The following is a 21,486-nucleotide window of genomic DNA, read 5'->3' as shown; positions in this document are numbered from 1 at the left end:
TTCTTGAAGATGTGACAAGCAAGGTGGATAATAGAGATCCTGTAGATGTAGTATATTTGGACTTCCTGAAGGCCTTTGTTAAGGTGCCGCCCAAAAGATTAATACACAAGATAAGATCACACGGAGTTAGGTGTAATACATTAGCTTGGATAGAGGATTGGCTAATCAACAGAAAGCAGAGAGTCAGGATAAATGGGTCTTTTTCTGGATGGCAAGCTGTAACTAGTGGGGTGCCACAGGGTTCAGTCCTTGGGCCCCAACTATTTACAATCTATATTAATTACTTGGATTCAGGGATAGAAGGTACTATAGCTAAATTTGCAGATGATTTACAAAATAGGTGGGGAAATAAGTTGCAATGAAGAAATAAGAAATTTACAAATGGATATGGACAGGTTAGGTGAATGGACCAAAATTTGGCAGATGGAGTTTAATGTGGATAAGTGTGAGGTTGTTCATTTTGGTTGGAAGAATAAAAAGGCAACTTATTATTTAAATGGAGAGAAACTTCAGAATGCTTCAGTGCAGAGGGATCTGGGTGTCCTTGTGCATGAATCGCTGAAAGCTAGTATACAGGTACAGCAGGTAATAAGGAAGGCAAATGGAATTTTGGCATTTATTGCTAAAGGAATAGAGTATAAAAATAGGAAAGTGTTGTTGCAACCGTGCAAGGCATTGGTGAGACCACACCTGGAGTAATGTTTACAGTTTTGGTCCCCTTACTTGAGGAAGTATGTAGTTGCATTGGAGGCGGTTCAGAAGTTCACTTGATTAATTCCTGAGATGCGGAGCTTGTCTTATGAGGAGAGATTGAGTAGTTTAGGCCTATACTCGCTAGACTTTAGAAGGATGAGATGAGATCTAATTGAGGTATAAAAAATGCTAAAGGGGATAGACAAAGTAAACGTGGAGTGGATGTTCCCCTTGTGGGGCATTCTAGAATGAGAGACCATAGTTGTGGGCTAAAGGGTGGTATATTTAAATCAGAGATGAGGAGGAATTACTTTTCTCAAAGGGTCATGAATCTGTGGAATTCACTACCTCAGAGTGCAGTGGGTGCCGGGATGCTGAATAAATTTAAGGAGGAAGTGGACAGATATTTAATTAGTAATGGGTTGAAAGGTTATGCAGAGAGGGTGGGAAATTGGAGTTGAGACCGAAATGAGATCAGCATGATCGTATTGAAAGGCTGGGCAGGCTTGAGGGGCTGAATTGCCTACTCCTGCTCGTGGTTCTTATGTTCTTATGTTCTAAGTAGGGATGCTCACATCTCATGAAAGAATAAAAAAAGGAAAGCAAAATTTTTTAAAAGGTATGAAATTTCTATATGTTGATGTTCAAAGAGACTTGGGTGTACTCGTATAACAAACACAAAAAGTCAGCATGCAGGTACTGCAAACAATTAGGAAGGCAAACTAGGAGGAACAGTGGAATTGGAAGGGGGAGTTCAAAAATTATGTAATAATTTGGGCCATATTCTATTCATTATTGCAATGTGTGTATCTCTGACAAGGCCAAGAATTATTTTTTAAAAAGATGGTGGTGAAGGTTCTCCTGCAACAGTTGTAGTCCATATGGTGTTGATACTAGCATAGTGCTATTAGAGGTCGAGCTCCAGAATTTAGACCCAGTAACACCGGCAACATGGAAAATTGCCCAGGTATGTCCTGTACACAAATAACAGGACAAATCCAACCCAGCCAATTACCACCCCTTCAGTCTATGCTCCATCATCAGCAAAGTGGTGGAAGGGGTCATCAAAAGTGCTATCAAATGGCACTTGCTTAGCAATAACCTGTTCACTGACACTCAGTTTGGATTCCACCACGGTCACTCAGCTTCTGACTTCATTACAGCCTTGGGTCAACCATGGACAAAAGAGCTGAGCTCCAGATGTGAGGTGAGAATGACAGCCCTTGACATCAAGGCAGCACTTGAGTGAGTGTGGCATCAAGGAGCCCTAGCAAAACTGAATTCAATGGGAATCAGAGGAAAAACTTTCCTCTGGTTGGAGTCCTACCTAGCACAAAGGAAGATTGTTGTGGTTGTTGGAGGTCAATCATCTCAGTTCAAGGACATCGCTGCAGGAGTTCCTCAGGGTAGCATCCTCCGCCCAACCATCTTCAGCTGCTCCATCATAAGGTCAGAAGTGGGGATGTTTGCTAATGTTTACACAAGTTCAGCACCATTCACGACTCCTCAGATTCTGAAGCAGTCCATGTCCAAATGCAACATGACCTGGACAATATCCAGGCTCAAGCTGACAAGTGGCAAGTAACATTTGTGCCACACAAGTGCCACGCAATGACCATCTCCAACAAGAGAGAATCTAATGGCATTACCATTGCTGAATCCCCCACTATCAACATCCTGGCGGTTACCATTGACCAGAAATTGAACTGGACTAGCCATATAAATATTGTAGTTACAAGAGCAGGTCAGACGCTGGGAATTGTGCAGTGAGTAACTCACCTCCTGGCTCCCCAAAGCCTGTCCACCATCTACAAGCCACAAGTCAGGAGTGTGATGGAATACTCCTTACTTGCCTGGGTGAGTGCAGCTCCCACAACACTCAAGAAGCTTGACACCTTCCAGGACAAAGCAGCCCACTTGATTGGCACTGCTTCCACAATCATTCACTCCCTCCACCGCCCATGCACAGTGGCAGCAGTGTGTACCATTTACAAGATACACTGCAGAAACTCACAAAGGCTCCTTAGGCAGCACCTTCCAAATCCACAACCATTACCATCTAGAAGGACAAGGGCAGCAGATGGATAGGAACACCACCACATGGAAGCTCCCCTTCAAGCCCCTCACCATCCTGATTTGGAAAGATATCAGCGTTTCTTCACTGGCGCTGGGTCAAAATCCTGGAACTCCCTCCTTAACAGCACTGTGAGTGTACCTACACCACAGGGACTGCAGTGGTTCAAGGAGGCAGCTCACCACCACCTTCTCAAGGGCAATTAGGGGTGAATAATAAATACTAGCCTAGCCAGCAATGCCCACATCCTGTAAAATGAACATTAAAAAATTATGCTGAGGGTTCTCCTTGAACAGTTGTAGTCTGTGTGATGTAGGTACCACCACAGTGCTGTTAGGGAGTGAATTGGACCCAGTAACAATGAAGAAATAGCAATATATATCTAAGTCAGGATGGTATGTGACTTGAAGGAGAACTTGCAAGTGGTAATGTTCCCATGCACCCATTGCCCTTGTGCTTCTAAATGATAGACATTCTGGGTTTGGAAGGTGTTGTCAAAGGAGCCATGACAAGTTGATACAGTGCACCTTGTAGATGGTACACACAGCTGCCATTGTGCATCAGTGGTGGAGGGACTGAATGTTTAAAATGTTGGGTGGGATGCCATTCAAGTGGGCTGCTTTGTCCTAGATGGTGTCAAGCTTCTTGAATGTTGTTGTAGCTGCACTCATCCAGACAAGTGGACAGTGTTCCATCACATTCCTGACTTGTGCCTTGTAATCAGTGGAGAGGTTTGGAAAGTTGGTGTTTGTCTCACTCATTGCAGAATTCCTTGTCTCTGAGTCGTTGGAGGAGGCATTTATGTCATTGGCTCAGTTAAGTTTCTGATCAGTGGTGACACCAGAAAGTTAATGATGGGGGATTCAGTGATGGTAATGCCATTGAATGTAAAGATGGGTAAGTGGTAGAACAGTGGCCGGTGAAATTCAATGTGGAAATATAAGCACAAAAATTGATGACTCGCATGTTTTGTGAATAGTGGTGAAATAACCATTGCTGAACTTGGAAGAGACATAGGAATTTTAATAGATTCAAAGATAAACATGTTCAACCAAAGCAGAATAGCAGTCAAAATGCTAATATCATGTTAAACTATATACCCAAAACAGTAGAGCTTACCTCAGAGTAAGCAATGATTAAACTCATCAAGCCACACCATGGCTCAGTTCTGTTTTATTTTATTCAGTCATGGGGATGTGGGCTTCACTAACAAGACCAGCATTTGTTGCCATCCCTAACTGCCCTTGAATTGAATGGCTTGCTAGGCCATTTCAGATGGCAGTTAAGAGTCAACCACATTTCTGTGGATCTGGAGTCACATGTAGGCCAGACCAGGTAAGGACAGCAGATTTCCTTCCCTAAAGGGTATTAGTGAACCAGATGGGTTTTTACAACAATCAATGACAGCTTCATGTTCACCATTATTGAGACTAGCTTTATATTCTAGATTTTATTAATTAAATTTAAATTCCACCAGCTGCCGAGACGGAATTTGAACCCATGTTCCCAGAGTCTTTGGATTACTAGTCTAGTGTCATTAGCACTATGCTACCATTTCCCCAGTGAAGTTTAACATGGAAATATAAGTGCAAAAAGCAACACAAAAGGAGGAAAGATAGATGACTTGCATGTTTTGTGAATGGTGAAATAGCTATTGATGAATTTGGAAGAGACCTAGGAACTTTAGCAGATTCAAAGGTAACCAACCAAAGCAGAATAGCAATCAAAAAAGCTAATATCATTAAACTATATAACAAAAACGTCTACCGCCTTGTTACCAGGAAACAAAAAGGTCAAGCACTGGGTCAATGCCGAGAAAAAGCGTGAGGCTGACCCCCAGTGTCAGGATCCTGAGTTATGAAAGACAGGAGAGACATGGGCTTTTATACCTGGAAAATGAGAGGTCATCTTTTAAAGTTTTATTAGATCCTTCAGGATATAGATAAATATGACTTTAAATTAAACTGTTGCATTACCAAAAGCATGTTAAAAGGGCACAGGTTCACATTATGGTAAAATGGTAATTTTATACGGATAGCAGCAAGATCTTCTTCATACAGAAAGTGATCAACCTGTGGAATAAACTTTCAGCTAGAGGAGGAAAAAGCCTGGAACTATTTAAGGAAAGGATGCTACAATATTGCTGAAAAAAGAAAGACATGTCTCTGCTTGACAATTAACTGTCAGTCACCATCAGTGGTGCATTCTCCATAGCAACGCCACTTGCCATCCAATCAGCACTGTCTTCACATAAATTATTGTTTTCCCCCTTTTTTTGGTATTCTTGTGAGTGTCCTAATAAGCGCAATACGAAAAGCTTAGATATGTCTCTTTTTTTCAGCAATACTCAAGTTCTGTACTACCAAATGACTATATGCTACAATATAATAGGATCTCTATAGATGGATGAAAGAAGATTGGCCAAATGAATTTTCTCATCCATAGCTCTCCTGTGAACTAGTAATAACAAAGCCTGATTGACTGTTCACTCATCTCATTGCTATTTGCTGGATCTTGCCATGTATAAATTTACTGCTATATTTGCATTTTTAAGGTAACAGACACAGTTGGTTCTACACAAACTGCTTTAAGTTGCTTCTGGGAAATGTTTACAAACTCCTATTCAATTATGGGGACTGGTTCAATGTTAACTTCATTAGGTTTGTCACATTTTATGTGTATGATATACTAACTACTGAAATGTCACTCCTCTACACTTTTTGTTAGAAACCTGGATTTCAATTGCCTGCAAGTCCACTCAGCAGAGACTCTTTGGATCTACAATCCAATCCTGACTTTAAACACTGCACCTGTGTAAAGGACAGTATAAATCTGATGGTCTGTTATGGGCTGGCAGTAGAGTATATAAAAACACTTTGGAGATGATATATATTTAACGTAATATTGCCATTGTAGTTAACAATTATATAAATGAAAGATAAAGGGGTATTTCTAATTAAGGTTTTTTAATAATTAAAGGGTAGATAGAAGAAAACTATTTCCTCTGGTGGGAGAGTCCAGGGAAAGGAACACGATCTTCAAAACTATAGTGAGGCTCTTCAGGAATGATTTCAGAAAGCACATCTTCAAAGGGTGGTGGGCATCTGGAACTGTCCCCAAAAATCTGTTGATGCTGTGTCACTTGAAAATTTCAAAGCTCAGATTGATATATTTTTGTTAGGCAATGTTATTAAAGGTTACAGAACCAAAGCAGATAAATTCAGTCAAGATACAGATCAGTCATAATCTAATTGAATGGAGGATCAGCCTCGAGGTGCTGAATGGCCTGCTCTTCTGTAGGGATAAGTTCCCTGCTCTCACACACCTGCTGCAAAGTTTTGCCTGCCACATGTTTGTATCAGAAAATCATGTGCCTACAGCCTGAAGTTCTCTGTCCATTAATTATAACAGAGAAAACCCATGGGTCACATAGAGATTTCCTGATTCATGCTCCCAGATAGGCAAGACTCCTCAATTTACCTTTGCTTGTTTTTAAAATAAGATTCTGATTCATGTTGTCAGTCGGAATAGGCCAAAGCTCAGGCAGAGGGCTGTAGAGCAGTGATCAATGTATTGCTTTCAATGTGCAAGTGCAATGTTCCACTTCCCTTCCAAGAAAATACCAAATGAAGCAAAGTGCTGACTGAGTTAGAAATTAAGATTGAGAAATAGTAAAAGAACTACATTTTATGCATTACCTTACATTACGCTTATATTAATCTGCAGTATTTTGCTTTTATCTTTTGCTTATATTAAGTTCCATTTTATATTAAATTCAGTAATTAAATTGTAGAATTTCTAACCTCATAGATACATCCATGTTTCTTCTTTTCTAGACAGTAAATAGATAAAATAGTTTAAACTCCATCCTATCATGCTGTGAAGACTTTTTGAATCCTGGTCTGTTGAGCTAATAAAATTGACTGTAAACCATGAGTGAAAATCATGAGGAGGTGATGAACTAGCCTTTTAACTAAACTTGAAAGCAAAATCATTGTACTGAGAGATGGGAGATAAAGGGACTCCAGGGAAATTGAGCTCATCCAACTATAATGTGTATATCGTTTGCAACTGCATCTTATGTCATCTCACTGCTGGTTATGCATAGATGTATAACATTTAATCTTTAATAAAACGTCAGGCATTTGGCTGTGTCGAATTCACCTCGGCATATAGACAAGGTTTGCAGCCACTTACTATAATATTACAAAATCCACATTCCGAATAGTAGCATGTTATTGGAAATACAGTAGGTGAATTATATAAAACACTAGTGGATAGTTTTACTTAGGCCGGATTTCATATTCCTTATCTTAACCCCACTATTTTTTTAAATAATTAAGAACATAACATAAGAATTCTTAGTAGGAATAGGCCATTTGACCCGTTGAGCCTGCTCCACCATTCAATAAGATCATGGCTGATCAGAATTTGGCCTTAACTCCTTTCTCCTGCCTGCTTCCCCCATAAATTGCTAGCAGGCACTTATGCAGTCATGCTGCTGCATGAGCAGCCTTGATTAAAAATTAGAGGGAGGAAAAGAACTGAGTTGTTTGCAATCACCAGGAAATTGTGCTGCAAATCTAAGTGCCATCCAGAGCTCGGTGAAAGCACCTTCATCTCTGAGTCAGAAGCTGTGCTTCAAACCCCATTCCAGGCTCTTGTAATGACAAGGGAATCAAGGGTTAACATAAGAAATAAGAAACAGTAGCAGGAGTAGGCCATTCGGCCCCTCGAATCTGCTCCACCATTCAATAAGATCATGGCTGATCTGTTGTGGCCTTAACTCCATTTTCTTGTTGCCCCCATAACTCTTGATTTCCTTGTAGATCAAAAATCTGTCCACCACAGCCATGGATAAATTCAATGACCCAGCCTCCACTGCTATCTGGGAAAGGGTCTGGAGAGGGTCCAGAGAAGGTTCACAAGAATGATCCCAGGAATGAAAGGCTTAACATATGAGGAACGTTTGAGGACTGTAGGTCTATACTCAATGGAGTTTAGAAGGATGAGGGGGGGATCTGATTGAAATTTACAAAATACTTAAAGGCCTGGATAGAGTGGACATGAGGAAGATGTTTCCATTAGTAGGAGAGTCAAGGACCCGAGGGCACTGACTCGGAGTAAAGGGAAGACTTTTTAGAACAGAGGTGAGGAGAAACTTCTTTAGCCAGAGAATGGTGAATCTATGGAATTCATTGCCACAGAAGGCTTTGGAGGCCAGATCATTGAGTGTATTTAAGACCGAGATAGATAGGTTCTTGATTGGTAAGGGGGTCAAAGGTTACAGGGAGAAGGCGGGAGAATGGGGTTGAGAAACTTATCAGCCATGATTGAATGGCGGAGAAGACTCGATGGGCCGAATGGCCTAATTTCTGCTCCTATGTCTTATGGTCTTAAAGATAGTTCCCAAGAAAAGAAATTCCTCCTCATCTCTATTTTAAATGCAAGACCCCTTATTTTGTAACTGTGCCCCCTAGTTCTAAATACCCCCACAAGAGGAAACATCCTCTCAGCATCTACCCTGTTAAGCCCTCTCAAAATTTTATGTTTCAATAAGATCACCTCTCATTCTTTTAAACTCCAATGAGTATAGGCCCAGCCTGCTCAACCTTTCCTCATAAAATAACCCAGGGATCAGCCTGGTGAACCTTCTCAGAACTGCTTCAAATGCAAGTATATCTCTCCTTAAGTAAGGAGATCAAAACTGTACACAGTACTCCAGGTGTGGTCTCACCAATGCCCTGTACAGTTGTAGCAAATTGCTTCTGAAGTGCCTTAATGGGGAAACAGTTTGCATTTATTCAACACCTTTTGTCTTCAGGACATCCAAAAGCACTTTAATTTTAAATGTGTTGCAGGGAAATGCAGAAGCCAATTTGTACACAGCAATACAGAACAATCAGTAATGAGATAAATGAACAATCTGTTTAACAGATGTTAGTTGAGGAATAATAATTGGGGAGGACTCCCTGCTCTTTTTTGAATAATGGCATGAAATCTTTCATGTTTATTGGTTTATCTGAAAGACAGCTCATCTGACATTGTTACACTCCCTCAGCACTGCACTGAAGTGTCAGCCCAAATTACAAGAGTCTGGAGTGGGGTTTGAAGCACAGCTTCTGACTCAGACATCAAGGTGCTTTCATCGAGCTTTGGATGGCACTTAGATTTGTAGCACAAATTCCTGATGATTGCAAACAACTCAGTTCTTTTGCTCATTCTAATTTTTAATGAAGGCTGCTCATGCAGCAGTATGACTGCATATGTGCCTGCTAGCAACAAAACATTAACGATTGAACAAACTATACTTTTTTTATCCAACATTCCTGCACAAGAACAAAGAGCAAAATACTGCAGATGCTGGAATTCTAAAATGAAAACAGAAAATGCCATTAAACGCTCAGCAGTTCAGGCTGCGCCTGTGGAGAGAGGGATAGGTGGGGTTATCATTGAAGGTCAAGAACCTTTTGTCAGCCCTTTTGTCAATAGGTATTTGAAATCATTAGGGGTCTGGACAGGGTAGATAGGGAGAAACCATGAAAGGATTGAAAACAAGAGGTCACATTTAAAGTAATTGGCAAAAGAAACATCAGGAAAAAACTTTTCATGCGGCAGGTGGTTAGGGTCTGAATGCACTGCCTGAGAGTATGGTGGAGACAGGTTCAATTGAAGCATTTAAAAGGAAATTAGATTGTGCAGGGTTACAGGGAGCTTGGCCTAATAGCCAAGTGGTTATGGTAGTGGGTTTATAACCCTAAGATCAGGAGTTCAACTCTCACAATGGCAAACAATGTAACTTCATCTGAAACAGATAGAAACAGGTTTGTACTCAAAAGAGTTATAGGGAGAAGCAGTGGAATGACACTAAGTGAATTGTGCATTTGGAGAGTTGGTGCAAACATAATGGGCTGAATAGCCTTCTTCTGTACTGTAACAATTCTGCATATCAACCCTGTTTCTCTCTCCATAGGGCTGAGTGATTACTAGCATTTTCTGTGTTTAGTCCAGCAGTAGATCTTTACTTATGGTCACAGCACTTCTGTGCATACAATGACTTTTAGTGTGCATTACCTGCTTGAAACTATATAATTTATTCAATTTGCTGAAAAAAATCAGCAGAGCAGGATAAGAAGTCGGTGATAAGTACAGGGAGTGAAGTCAGGTGAGCAACATTGTGTTCCAGAGGCAGGAGGAAAAGACAAGCAAAGCATCTCTTTAAGAGGTTTGTTAATTGCACTATAATATCAGGTGACCTCTTATCACTCTCACACTCTACCCAAGTCCCACTTGAGCTGAAGTGGGACTTTAACTCCTTGAAATTAAGAGGCCTACCAAAGCTGACAACTTGACTTCAAACAACAGAGATGGACTTTCCTTATTCAAAGTGTCAGAGTAAGAAGCAGTCATAGAAGTGAGAGTGCTACCATTGATCCATGGCTAAGGTGCAGACATTTGGCTTGTAATAAAGTCCTCATGTGTATGGCTTGAAATCTGAGTTTAAAGGGTTAGCTTATGCGGAGGGAAATGTATTTCCAAGTATACAATTATTTGAGACATGTGATAGGTTTAGCATCATTAGGAGGAAAAGGTGACTTTGGACATATGATCCCCAAGTAGCCCACCTCTGAGGTTTTCCTTATGTCACATTTCAATGTTGTAGACTGATTTGTAATTCATCAACAACTCCATTAACCTGAGACTACCAGGATGGTAGAAGGTGAACCAGGTGGATCAAGTTTGCTTTGGCCTTTTAGTCCCTATGTAACTGCCAGCTTGGGGAAAGCTGGCCCGTTGCCGGTGAAACCTGGTCCACCGCTGGATGCCGGTGAAAGCTAGCCCATTGCCAAATGCCAGTGAAAGCTGACCCACTGCCAGACCCCAGTGAAAGCTGGCCTGCTGCCAAATGCCAGTGAAAGCTGGCCTGCTGCCAAATGCCAGTGAAAGCTGGCCCAATGCTGAATGCCAGTGAAAGCTGGGCTGGTCACTGGCAAAAGCTGGCTCAATGCTGAATGCCAGCGAAAGCTGGCCCAATGCTGAATGCCAGCGAAAGCTGGCCCAATGCTGAATGCCAGTTAAAGCTGGCCCAATGCTGAATGCCAGTGAAAGCTGACCCAATGCTGAATGCCAGTAAAAGCTGGGCTGGAAACTGGCGAAAGCTGGCCCAATGCTGAATGCCAGCGAAAGCTGGCTCAATGATGAATGCCAGTTAAAGCTGGCCCAATGCTGAATGCCAGTGAAAGCTGGCCCAATGCTGAATGCCAGTAAAAGCTGGGCTGGACACTGGCGAAAGTTGGCCCAATGCTGAATGCCAGTTAAAGCTGGCCCAATGCTGAATGCCAGTGAAAGCTGACCCAATGCTGAATGCCAGTAAAAGCTGGGCTGGAAACTGGCGAAAGCTGGCCCAATGCTGAATGCCAGCGAAAGCTGGCTCAATGATGAATGCCAGTTAAAGCTGGCCCAATGCTGAATGCCAGTGAAAGCTGGCCCAATGCTGAATGCCAGTAAAAGCTGGGCTGGACACTGGCGAAAGTTGGCCCAATGCTGAATGCCAGTAAAAGCTGAGCTGGAAACTGGCGAAAGCTGGCTCAATGATGAATGCCAGCGAAAGCTGGCCCAGTGTTGAATGCCAGTGAAAGCTGGTCAAATGCTGAATGCCAGAAAAAGCTGGCCCAATGCTGAATGCCAGTTAAAACTGGGCTGGACATTGGTGAAAGCTGGCTCAGTGCTGAATGCCAGTAAAAGCTGGCTGGACACTGGTGAAAGCTGGCTCAGTGCTGAATGCCAGTAAAAGCTGGCTGGACACTGGTGAAAGCTGGCTCAATGCTGAATGCCAGTGAAAGCTGGCTGGGCACTGGTGAAAGCTGGCCCAATGCTGAATGCCAGTGAAAGCTGGCTGGGCACTGGTGAAAGCTGGCCCAATGCTGAATGCCAGTGAAAGCTGGCTGGGCACTGGTGAAAGCTGGCCCAATGCTGAATGCCAGTGTCCTGCAGGATGGCAGCAGCTGGCACTGAAGGGGAATGTCAGGCTGTGGCTGAGTGAGAGAATCCCAGGGGGTGGGGGCAGGGCTGCACCCTGGCAGCGAGGGGGCAGCTCTGGGCTGAGACACAGCGGGATCAGACTCCAGCTTCCCAGGCAACACAGGGCAGGCCGAGGATCCGGCACCGAGAAACACCATGAGCGCCGAGCCCTGCATTCAGTGATGGAGCCGGGCCCGCATCAGGTGAAGAGGCCGCGGCTGGAGGCCCGGGAGAGGCCGGGGTTCGGGGAGAGGCCGGGGCCCGGGGCCGAGGCTCGGGAGAGGCCGGGGACGGGGACCGGGACCGAGGCTCGGGAGAGGCCGGGGACGGGGACCGGGACCGAGGCTCGGGAGGGGCCGGGCACCGGGACCGAGGCTCGGGAGAAGCCGGGGGCCGGGGCTCGGGAGAGGCCGGGCGCCGGCGCTGAAGCTCGGGAGAGACCGGGGGCCGGCGCTGAGGCCTGGGAGAGGCCGGGGACCGGGGCCGAGGCTCGGGAGAGGCCGGGGGCCGGGGCCCGGGAGAGGCCGGCGGCCGAGGCCCGGGACCGCCAAGACGGCGCTTATTTCCACTCGTACTCGGATGTGTCGATCCATGAGGAGATGATCGCGGACTCGGCCCGGACCGGCTGTTACCGCCGGGCTCTGCAGCGGGGCTGCGGGCGCAGGGAGGCGGCTAGGCCCGGGCCGCAGCCTGGGCCTGGAGTTGGCCTGCTGAGGGGCCGGACGGTGCTGGACGTGGGCGCGGGCACGGGGATCCTCAGTGTCTTCTGCGCGCAGGCTGGAGCGGCGCGCGTGTACGCGGCGGAGGCGAGTGCGGTGATGGCGGAGCGGGCACTGGAGGTAGTCGAAGCCAATGGGCTGAGTGGCCGCATAGTGGTGCTGAGGGGCCGGGTGGAGGAGGCCAGGCTGCCCGAGAAGGTGGACGCCATCGTCAGCGAGTGGATGGGCTACGGCCTCATGTACGAGTCGATGCTCCGCAGTGTGCTCCATGCCCGGGACCGCTGGCTCAAACCGGGCGGCCTGCTCTTCCCCTGCCGGGCCGAGCTCTTCATTGCCCCGGTCAGCGACCCAGCCCTGCAGGAACGCTTGTCCTTCTGGGCCGGGGTCAAGGAGCAGCACGGAGTGGACATGGCCTGCATGGCCGCCTTTGCTCGCCGCTGCCTCATGAACGACGAGATGGCGGTGGGCGCCCTGCACGGCGAGGACGTCCTGGCCCGGCCCTTCATGTTCGCCACCATCGACCTCTACACGGTCACTGAGCAACAGCTCGGGGGGCTGGGCGGCCTCTTCACCACCTCTTCATTCGGCATCGCCACCATGCATGCCTTTGCCATCTGGTTTTCCGTTATCTTCCCCACCTCTGCCTGCCCAGACGGTGCCAATGACAAGCATGCAACCAGTTCCAATGCCAATGGCCTTCAAGCTTCCAGGCCCAGTGAGGATGGTCAGCCTGATACCAATGACAATGGGCCTCATGCATCCACTGCCTTTGCTTCCCATATGGTAGGTGCTCGCACTGCCAACATCCACTGTGCAGTCACAACCAATGGTGAAAACCCCCACACATTTAATCCCAATGCTGATGACCGTGTGGCATTTGATGCTGATGAACTTGAACCCGTTGTCTTGTCCACTTCACCCTTTGCAGAGGAAACACATTGGAAACAGTCCTTGCTTTATCTGGACGAACCTGTCCAAGTATCCCAGGACACTGTGATAAAAGGAAAAATAACATTAACTCCAGCAGAAGATAACCCACGACATCTCCGGGTAGCCTTGATTTACGAGATCGGAGATAGTGGGAAACAAACAAAAATATTCAAAATGGGGGAGGATTTCTCCTCTTTTGAATGAAAAGACTCTATTGGTGCCTGCGCACATGTGGATTCTTCAGTGCCTGAACATTTCCACTGGACACTTTTTCACTGTTTGGTTTCCAGTTGTTTTCCAAACTGATTGCACTGATTCAGTTGCCCCTTGAAAGATTCATTGTGAGAAAACTGCCTTAACTCAATAAATCCATCCAGACAGCTAAGGAAGGAATTGTCAAGTAAAAAAAACTTAGAACTCTGAAGTATCATTGATTTGCTGGATTGGAGATTATGGGACAAAAACAAAATAATTCAGAATGAAGGAAGGATTCCTGCTTTTGAATGAGTTGCTGTTCATGTATGTGTATTTTTGTTAATTTAACGGATAAGCTTGTTTTGGTTTGCCACTCCAATGTATCCCATATTTTGATCTGTGTGAATTCTTGTGCTAGTTTCCTATTGCTTCTCACAGTAAATTGCTAGTTGCTTAAAGCTCAGAGGTGTGCTCAGCGCAAAGTAAATTGACTCTTGGTTGAAACAGATTCTGGTGACATTCATACAGACCAAGAGGTAACCAATTTTAATTCCTGTTCAGTTCTGCTTTAGCTGATCAATGTCAGCGTGTTGGCCTCAGTATCTTTGTGAAGGGGAAAATTAGCCATGTTTTATCTGAAATTAAGAAAGACAAGTCACTGTTTTGCAAGATCCTTTGTCAGTTGTGACACAGGGTTTTTACTTGAAACATCAACTTTTATTTTCAAATGCTGACTGACTTGTGTGTTTGCAGTTTCTTTACTGGTTCATTACAATGTACCACTGTGACATTCTAGCTTAGCCTGCAATTGGTTTGGATAAAAATCAATAGATTTTCAGTTAATTACAATTTTAAGCTTCTCATAACTTATGAACCTTCTCAATGCTTTTTTGATCTAGCTTCTGAACAGCTATAAAATAATATAAAACCTCTCCATTGCTTGTGCTGTGAATGTGCTCTGATGGCAGTGATTCATGAATCAAGCTCTAAACCCTCAATAGTAATGCTGTTACAGAGTCAACTTACCATATCCAGCAGTATGTGTAGTTGTTGATGTATAAAGCAGGTCAAAGCAGTATATGTCACTGCTAGTGTTTTGCATTGTACCAAATTCAATTGTAATTTGCATTTATTTGAATTCTTTGAATGAACACATACTATTTATTTATAAAGCATCAGAAGTTACTGTTTATTTTTCTTCATGGGTATTTGCTTAATTGTGCCTGCATTTTTATATTATGTATCACATAGAAGGTCCGAAGCACTATTTAAAGACAGGCAAGCATTTTCTACAAAACAAAAACAGAATTACCTGGAAAAACTCAGCAGGTCTGGCAGCATCGGCGGAGAAGAAAAGAGTTGACGTTTCGAGTCCTCATGACCCTTCGACAGAACATGAGGACTCGAAACGTCAACTCTTTTCTTCTCCGCCGATGCTGCCAGACCTGCTGAGTTTTTCCAGGTAATTCTGTTTTTGTTTTGGATTTCCAGCATCCGCAGTTTTTTTGTTTTTATCTAAGCATTTTCTACACCCCATCTAGTGTTCCTTCTTGGAACAATAATATTTTTAAAAATTCATTCATCTCACTTTCTGTGTATGGGAACTGCTGTACACAAATTAGCTGCTTTGTTTGCCTAAATACAGTGACTACACTTTAAAAGTAATTCTTCGAATGGCAGTGATAGCACTCAGTGATAGCACTCTAGCCTCTCTGAGAGATGGTTGTCAGTTTAAGCACCATCCAGAGACTTGAGCACATAATTTAGGCTGACACTTCAGTGCTGCTCTGTCCATTATTCCTTAAACAGCATCACTAAACACAGATGACCCAGCCGTTTATCTCTTTGCTATCTGTTGGACCTAGCTGTACATAAATTGGCCACTACATTTTCCTACATAGTAACAGTGATTATGTTTCAAAAGTACTTCATCAGCTGAAAAGCACTTTGAACTGCATACCGTTCTGGTCAGCACATTACAGGAAAGATGTGATTGCACGAGAGAGGGTGCAGAGGAGATTTACGAGGATGTTGCCAGGACTGGAAAATATTTGCGATGAGGAACAATTGGGTAGGCTGGGGTCGTTTTCCTTCAAACAGAGGATGCCGAGGGGTGACTTAATTGAGGTGTATAAAATTATGAGGTAAATAGGGATGATCTATTTACTTTAGCAGAGGGTCAAAAACTAGGGGCCATAGATTTAAAGTAATTAGTAGAAGGATTAGACAGGAAATGAGGAAACATTTTTTCACTCAGAGTATGGTTGGGACCCGGAACTCACTAGAAGAAAGGGTGGTAGACACAGAGGGTGGAATTTTCCGTGCCCGTTGGTGTTGGCATGTTCAGCATTGTGAGCAGACAATATGGTGAGAAGGCAAAAAATTGATTTCACAGCGTCATGAAACCAGTTTGCAATCGTCCACTCTGCCCATAAACGGCAAACCATGTTTCCTGCCATCGTACATTGGGAACCTCATTGTAATACATCTGCATATCATTATAAGGCCAGCTGCCAGAATCATTCCCCCCCTATCCTGCTGGATCGTCCACCCACATCAGCAGGAAAACACACCAGTGCAGAACATGTGACATGCAAAAGTCTGGACTTACTGCCAGGGCCTTGCTCACATCACGGACATCCGAGGAGCAGAAGATGCCAGAGCCTGACAGCAATGGCATACTGGAGGAACGTCAATGGCGTGCTGGGTGGATTCTCATGGGCATGGCTGCACTGCAAAGTAGACCATGGAAGGCAGAAAGTCACCATTGAGGGTCTGCTCACAACGGATGATGGTCAAGAGGGTGGAGAGGAAGGTCCAGCTGTGTTTGGGAGAGGAAGATCTACCGGGGGTGGGAGATCAAGGTCTAGGATTAACTTGGAGAGGAAGAGGTGTCGGGGGGTGAGGTTGGGAGAAATGAAGGTGTTGAGGTAGGAGGAGGGACTATGGGAGGAGGAAGAGGGGGGAGAGGTTGGGAGGGGGAACAAGGATGTCGGGGGTGGTGAGGCTGGGGAGAATGAGGGTGTTGGGGTGGGTGAGGTGGGGGGAGGTAGGGACAATGTGAGGAGGAGGGGGGTAACAGGGGAGAAGATGGCAACTGGGGAGGTAGGGTGTGAGGGGAAGAGTTTGGAGGGGGGAAGGAGTCTGGGGGGGAGGAAGGACTGTGGAGAGGTGAAGGATTCCAGGAGGAGAAAGGTCTCTGGTGGGAGGAAGGAAAAGAGTAAGTGTGGAGGAAGAAGTAAGGGTGCCTGAAGGAAGGACTAAGAGGGGGTGGTGTCCGGGATGGGGGGAAAGGAGTTCCAACGTGGGGGAAGAACCTGGAGGGGGAGTTGTTTAGGTGAGCGTGCAAGGGAGGGCTCTGTTGAATAAATGGCTGCCTCCTGGAGAGCAAACTGAGGATGGGCATAGTACGAGGGAATGGCCAAGGGCAGAGTGAGGCAGTAGGGTGGGAGCATGAGTGTGCAACGGTATCGGTAGGTGGGATGGTGACAGTGATTGGTGGGGTCTTGGAGGCAGACACGGACCCTGGAGTTGGGAAGGAGGAGGTCAGGGAGGATAATGTGGATGGGGGTGGGATTTTTGGGAAGGAAGGGAATGTGCATGTTCATCTGGACATGCCGAAGGAAAAGGGTGGTGGCTGGTAAGTCATGGAGGGGAGGTGGAAGGTGATGCCAGAGGGTCAACTATGATGAGGGAAAGAAAATGGGTGGCTGGGGGAAGGGAAAGGACAGTGGAGTGCCGGATAAATGTAGCAGGACCATGCTTGTCAAATCAAAAGCAAAACAAGAGCCGTGGTGGGTGAGATCAGGTGCTGCTTGGGAGTGAGATCAGTGGGTGGGCAGAGATGCAGGTCAGCTCAGATGGACAACTGAAAGTGAACCCCAGCAGGCAGCATTGAAAATGCTCAGGGCATTAAGGTGTGTGTGGTGTGGGAAGGATCCACATGCATGGGAGAGTGATTGCACGAGGCTCCGAAAAGCCCTGCCACACACACACACTTCTCCCTCCAGAGTCACTCGTGGGCTGGCTACGTGCTGCTGAAATGTTAGTGGGGGGGGTGCAATGGGAGGACTCGTGAAGCCTGTGAATGAAGCTAAAAGACACCATTACACATTATTCAGTAAAAGTGAATATATTTCCAGATTGTAAAGTGACAAAATGTGTTCACCGTGCAACCAACTGTGATCAGAATTTCTTAACTCTTGAATGCCTTAGACTTCTAGTTGCTGCCCTGACACCCACAGCAGGGGTGGAGACAGCCTGTGTAATGGTTGGCCCTGTTGCCTCCGATGGCTTCGACATGGGTCCTCTGGGGACCCGAGGCCTTGAGGGTTTCAGTTTGCTTTGGCTGTCCTCCTGTGGGCCAGCTGCTCCCTCTGCGATGACAGAGGATGAGGTTGAGGGGCTCACAAGCTAAGGGGACTCAGAGAGAGTGGACAGCTCCTCAGGTTCCTGTGTCGCTCCTCCTCTTTTTGGGTGCCCGAGGGCCCCTGCCTGACTCCTTTAGGGGAAGGAGCATCCAGGAGGATGTTGAGGCCTCCCGTTTCCCTCTCGCATCCTCTTGCAGGAACTCACCCATGGTGCTTGATCAGAGTCTCCATGGTGTCTGCCATCCTCCCCATGGAGCCCTCCATACATGCATATGTGGGCACCACTTCATCAAAGAGCAAGTGGGCCCACTCCTCCGACTTGCGTGCCACTCAGTTGAGGGCTTCCCACAGCTCTGTCGCCTTCTGCTGACTCTTGAGGATGAGTTGGAAGGCCAACTTCAGAAGATTTGAGCCTGATGGAGATATGAGGGTGTGTGTGAGAGTTAGTGGTGTTGTCCCTTGAGGTGTGAGATCCGTGTGGATGTGTGATGGGTTTGTGAGTGTGAGTTGAGAGAGATGACCCTGGCAGAACGGATGAGACCATTCATCATGTTGCAGCACTGGTTGGCTGTCCTCTTTTGCAGGGCATTGGCGCTGACCACTGCTGCCACTGACTCCCATTTAGTTATGTTGGTGCCCCTCCTGCGGCCAGAGCAGGGGTAGAGGACATCATAGCAGGCTTCCATGGTGTCCAAAAGGCGTTCCAGAAATGTGTCACTGAATCAAGAGGCTGCAGTTTTCTTGCCTTTCGGGGCCATGTCTTCTTTGCAGCAGTCCTGGGCTGGAAGCGCTGAGAGGCGTGCGCGAGGCTGCACTTTAAATATGGCATCCAGCGTGAGGAAGTGGTGAGGTGATGGCATGGCGGGTGAATGAGAGCCCTCCCACCATCGAAATGGTGTGTTTCCTGGGAATGCATGATTAATGGGGTGGGTTTGGGGTGATGTGGTGCGAAAAACCGCCATTGCTGCCAGCAGGAAAAACGGCTCTTTTTCTCGTCTACTACCGCACTTAGTGCAAATCTGGGACAATTCCGCTTAGAACCCTCACCACATTGAATGGGGAATAAAGGGATATGGGATCATGGGGTTAAAACTTCTGTTCATGTGAAGGATGAACTCTGGTACGGGCTGACTGGGTCAAACAGTTGTTTCTGTGTAAAATGCACCCTTTCAATTTTACTTTTTTCTCCTTGCATAGGCTACGTTTTACTGTGCTTCCTGTAACACTACGCAGTTGTTTGTAGTTGAATTGTCAATGCCAATACCAAATTAGAACCAGGAAAGTAAGTGGTTTGCACTTCTAAGTAACAGACCACAAGCTAGAAACAAGTCTTACAAAAAAGTATTTTGCATCCGTGGCACCATTCACAACCCTAGGACATCTCACAGTGCTTTACATGAAGCGTTTTGAAGTGCATTCGTAGTTGTATTGTAGGAAATGCAGCAGTCTCTGTGCGCACAGAAACATCTCATAAAGAACAACAAGATAATAACCAGATCTGTCTCAATGATGTTTGTTGAGGGATAAATCTTAGTGAGGAAATTGGGTGGTGCTCCCTTGCCCTTCAGCTGGTGCAATGGGATCTTTTACCTTGACCTGTGACGGCAGATGGCTCCTCAATTTAATAATGCATCTGAAAGACAGCACCTTTGACAGTGCAGCACTCCCTCAGTACTGCACTGGAGTCCCAGCCTTGATTATGGACTCAAGTTTCTGGAGTGGGCCTTGAACCACAATCTCCTGATTCAGAGTGCAAACCTTGGACAAGGTGTTTTTTTTAAAGACTCCCATGTTCTTTATACGAATACAAAGCAGAAGTCTGAATAGATAAATGTTACGATCCAAGTGGAGACCAATAATTTCTAAAAGAAATTCAACCTTCCAATTATTCACAGAAAGGATGATGTCAAGATTTAAGCTGTTTACTGTAACAGACTAAAAGCACTATTGACTAAACAATATTTTTGTAGGCAACTTATATTTTAAACCACAGAAGTTTTACCACAACCAAATAAGCCCACTAACAGATATACGTTACACTACCTGTTAAGTAGACATTCAATTCTCCCAGAATTACAGTCCAAAATGATTCTTAGCTCCCAGGGTTTGCTTCTGTTCATTCCTTTCTCAGCCTGGGAACTTCTCACCCCAGAAGTGTCCTCCACAGAGAGAATATCACTGGAGATCTTCCCTAGGTGAATCTTCTAGCTTCCTTTTAACTCTTCACGAATTTGGTCATTTCAATCCAAGCCTGAGCTTCCTCCCGCATTCCAGCACAGAAAATCTAGCCTCTCGCTGCTCTCTCTCTCTCTCCCGGACCCTGACAGACCCACCGTGTCTCAGAGTTTTCAGGGCTATCTTAGAAATCCTTCACCTGTCTAAGTCCATTTCCACTGGCAACATGAATCACATGAGCCTTGTATCCAGATAGAGATGCTGATTAGTTGTCACTGGGGAAAGTGTGCTATAATATCAAGCCCCACTGTTTCCCGAGCCATGACAAATGTGAAAAGTTTGATCAAACCAGCAGATTTCCCCAATTCTACCTAACTGTTTAATTTAGGTTAACAGAATACGAGCACCAGGTTTGTAAACTTAATAATTAAATAATTGTTAATCGAACAAACTGTCATTAACCAGTGGCAAAAGAAAGAAATATGAGCTGCTAATTTCTAACTCTATAACCTAAACTCTATCCCTTCTTAAATCCCTAGACATGCACTTACAAGACACATAAGACACACAAAAACACGGATTTTAAGGGTGGGATAAAACAGTTCAATAGTACCAATTCTGGAGTACAACATTCAGTGGGTTGATTTTGATTGATGTCTTCCAAATGCCTTTAGTTCTTGTTGATGACATGAGGTGGTCTTCCAGCACTTTCAGTATTTAGTTCACTGGTTGAGCACTTGTCTTTCAGTGTCTCTAACAGTGATTTTCCCCTTTGCCTCTTGACAGGGGTTTTCAGAGAGTAAGCAGGTTATGGAGATATGAGGAGAAAAAAAAAGCTAGCTATTATTGTGGAATTACTGGAATCTTCCACATATAGGAGAAGGAGGCTTTAGGTCTTGTTCCTTTCAGGCTAGGAGCTATTCAGCTGCACTGCCCTCACATAAAACCTGGTCACCTGCTCAGGAGCCAATTAAAATGCTTTTGTCAGGTATCTCCTTTGGTCCAGGACTCCTTTCCAGCACCATCCTGTCATTCATGGCACACTCTGTTCCAGGACTGCAACACTATATATCTCTCATCCTGTCCCAGTGGACATGTCTCTCAAAATGCAGCCATTGCAATCCCAATCCACAGTCTAACATAAAATAAAAAGATATGTTCATTATAACAGTCCAACAGAAATAAAATTATATGTTCCTTGCAACATTCTTGAGAGCCCAACTTTCACTCATCTTGAAAATAAATGAATGGTTTAAAGCACAACTTTTTAGAAACTGGCATTCTCAATACTTTTGGAGACTCACAGGCT

General features: G+C 45.2%; 1 protein-coding gene across 1 annotated transcript; it reads left to right on the top strand.

Moving 5' to 3' along the window:
• The first annotated feature begins 11,646 nt into the window (after nt 1-11,646).
• On the top strand, nt 11,647-14,797 carry LOC121282859 (protein arginine N-methyltransferase 6-like). The gene has a single exon (XM_041196674.1). It carries the CDS (start codon nt 11,647-11,649, stop codon nt 13,639-13,641), a length of 1,995 nt encoding a protein of 664 aa, XP_041052608.1. The 3' UTR covers nt 13,642-14,797.
• The last annotated feature ends 6,689 nt before the right edge of the window (nt 14,798-21,486 follow it).

This window comes from Carcharodon carcharias, chromosome 10 (genome assembly GCF_017639515.1).
Source record: "Carcharodon carcharias isolate sCarCar2 chromosome 10, sCarCar2.pri, whole genome shotgun sequence".
Lineage (NCBI taxonomy): Eukaryota > Metazoa > Chordata > Chondrichthyes > Lamniformes > Lamnidae > Carcharodon > Carcharodon carcharias.
Note: the sequence above shows the minus strand (reverse complement) of the source record. Positions and strands in the feature narration are given on the sequence as shown.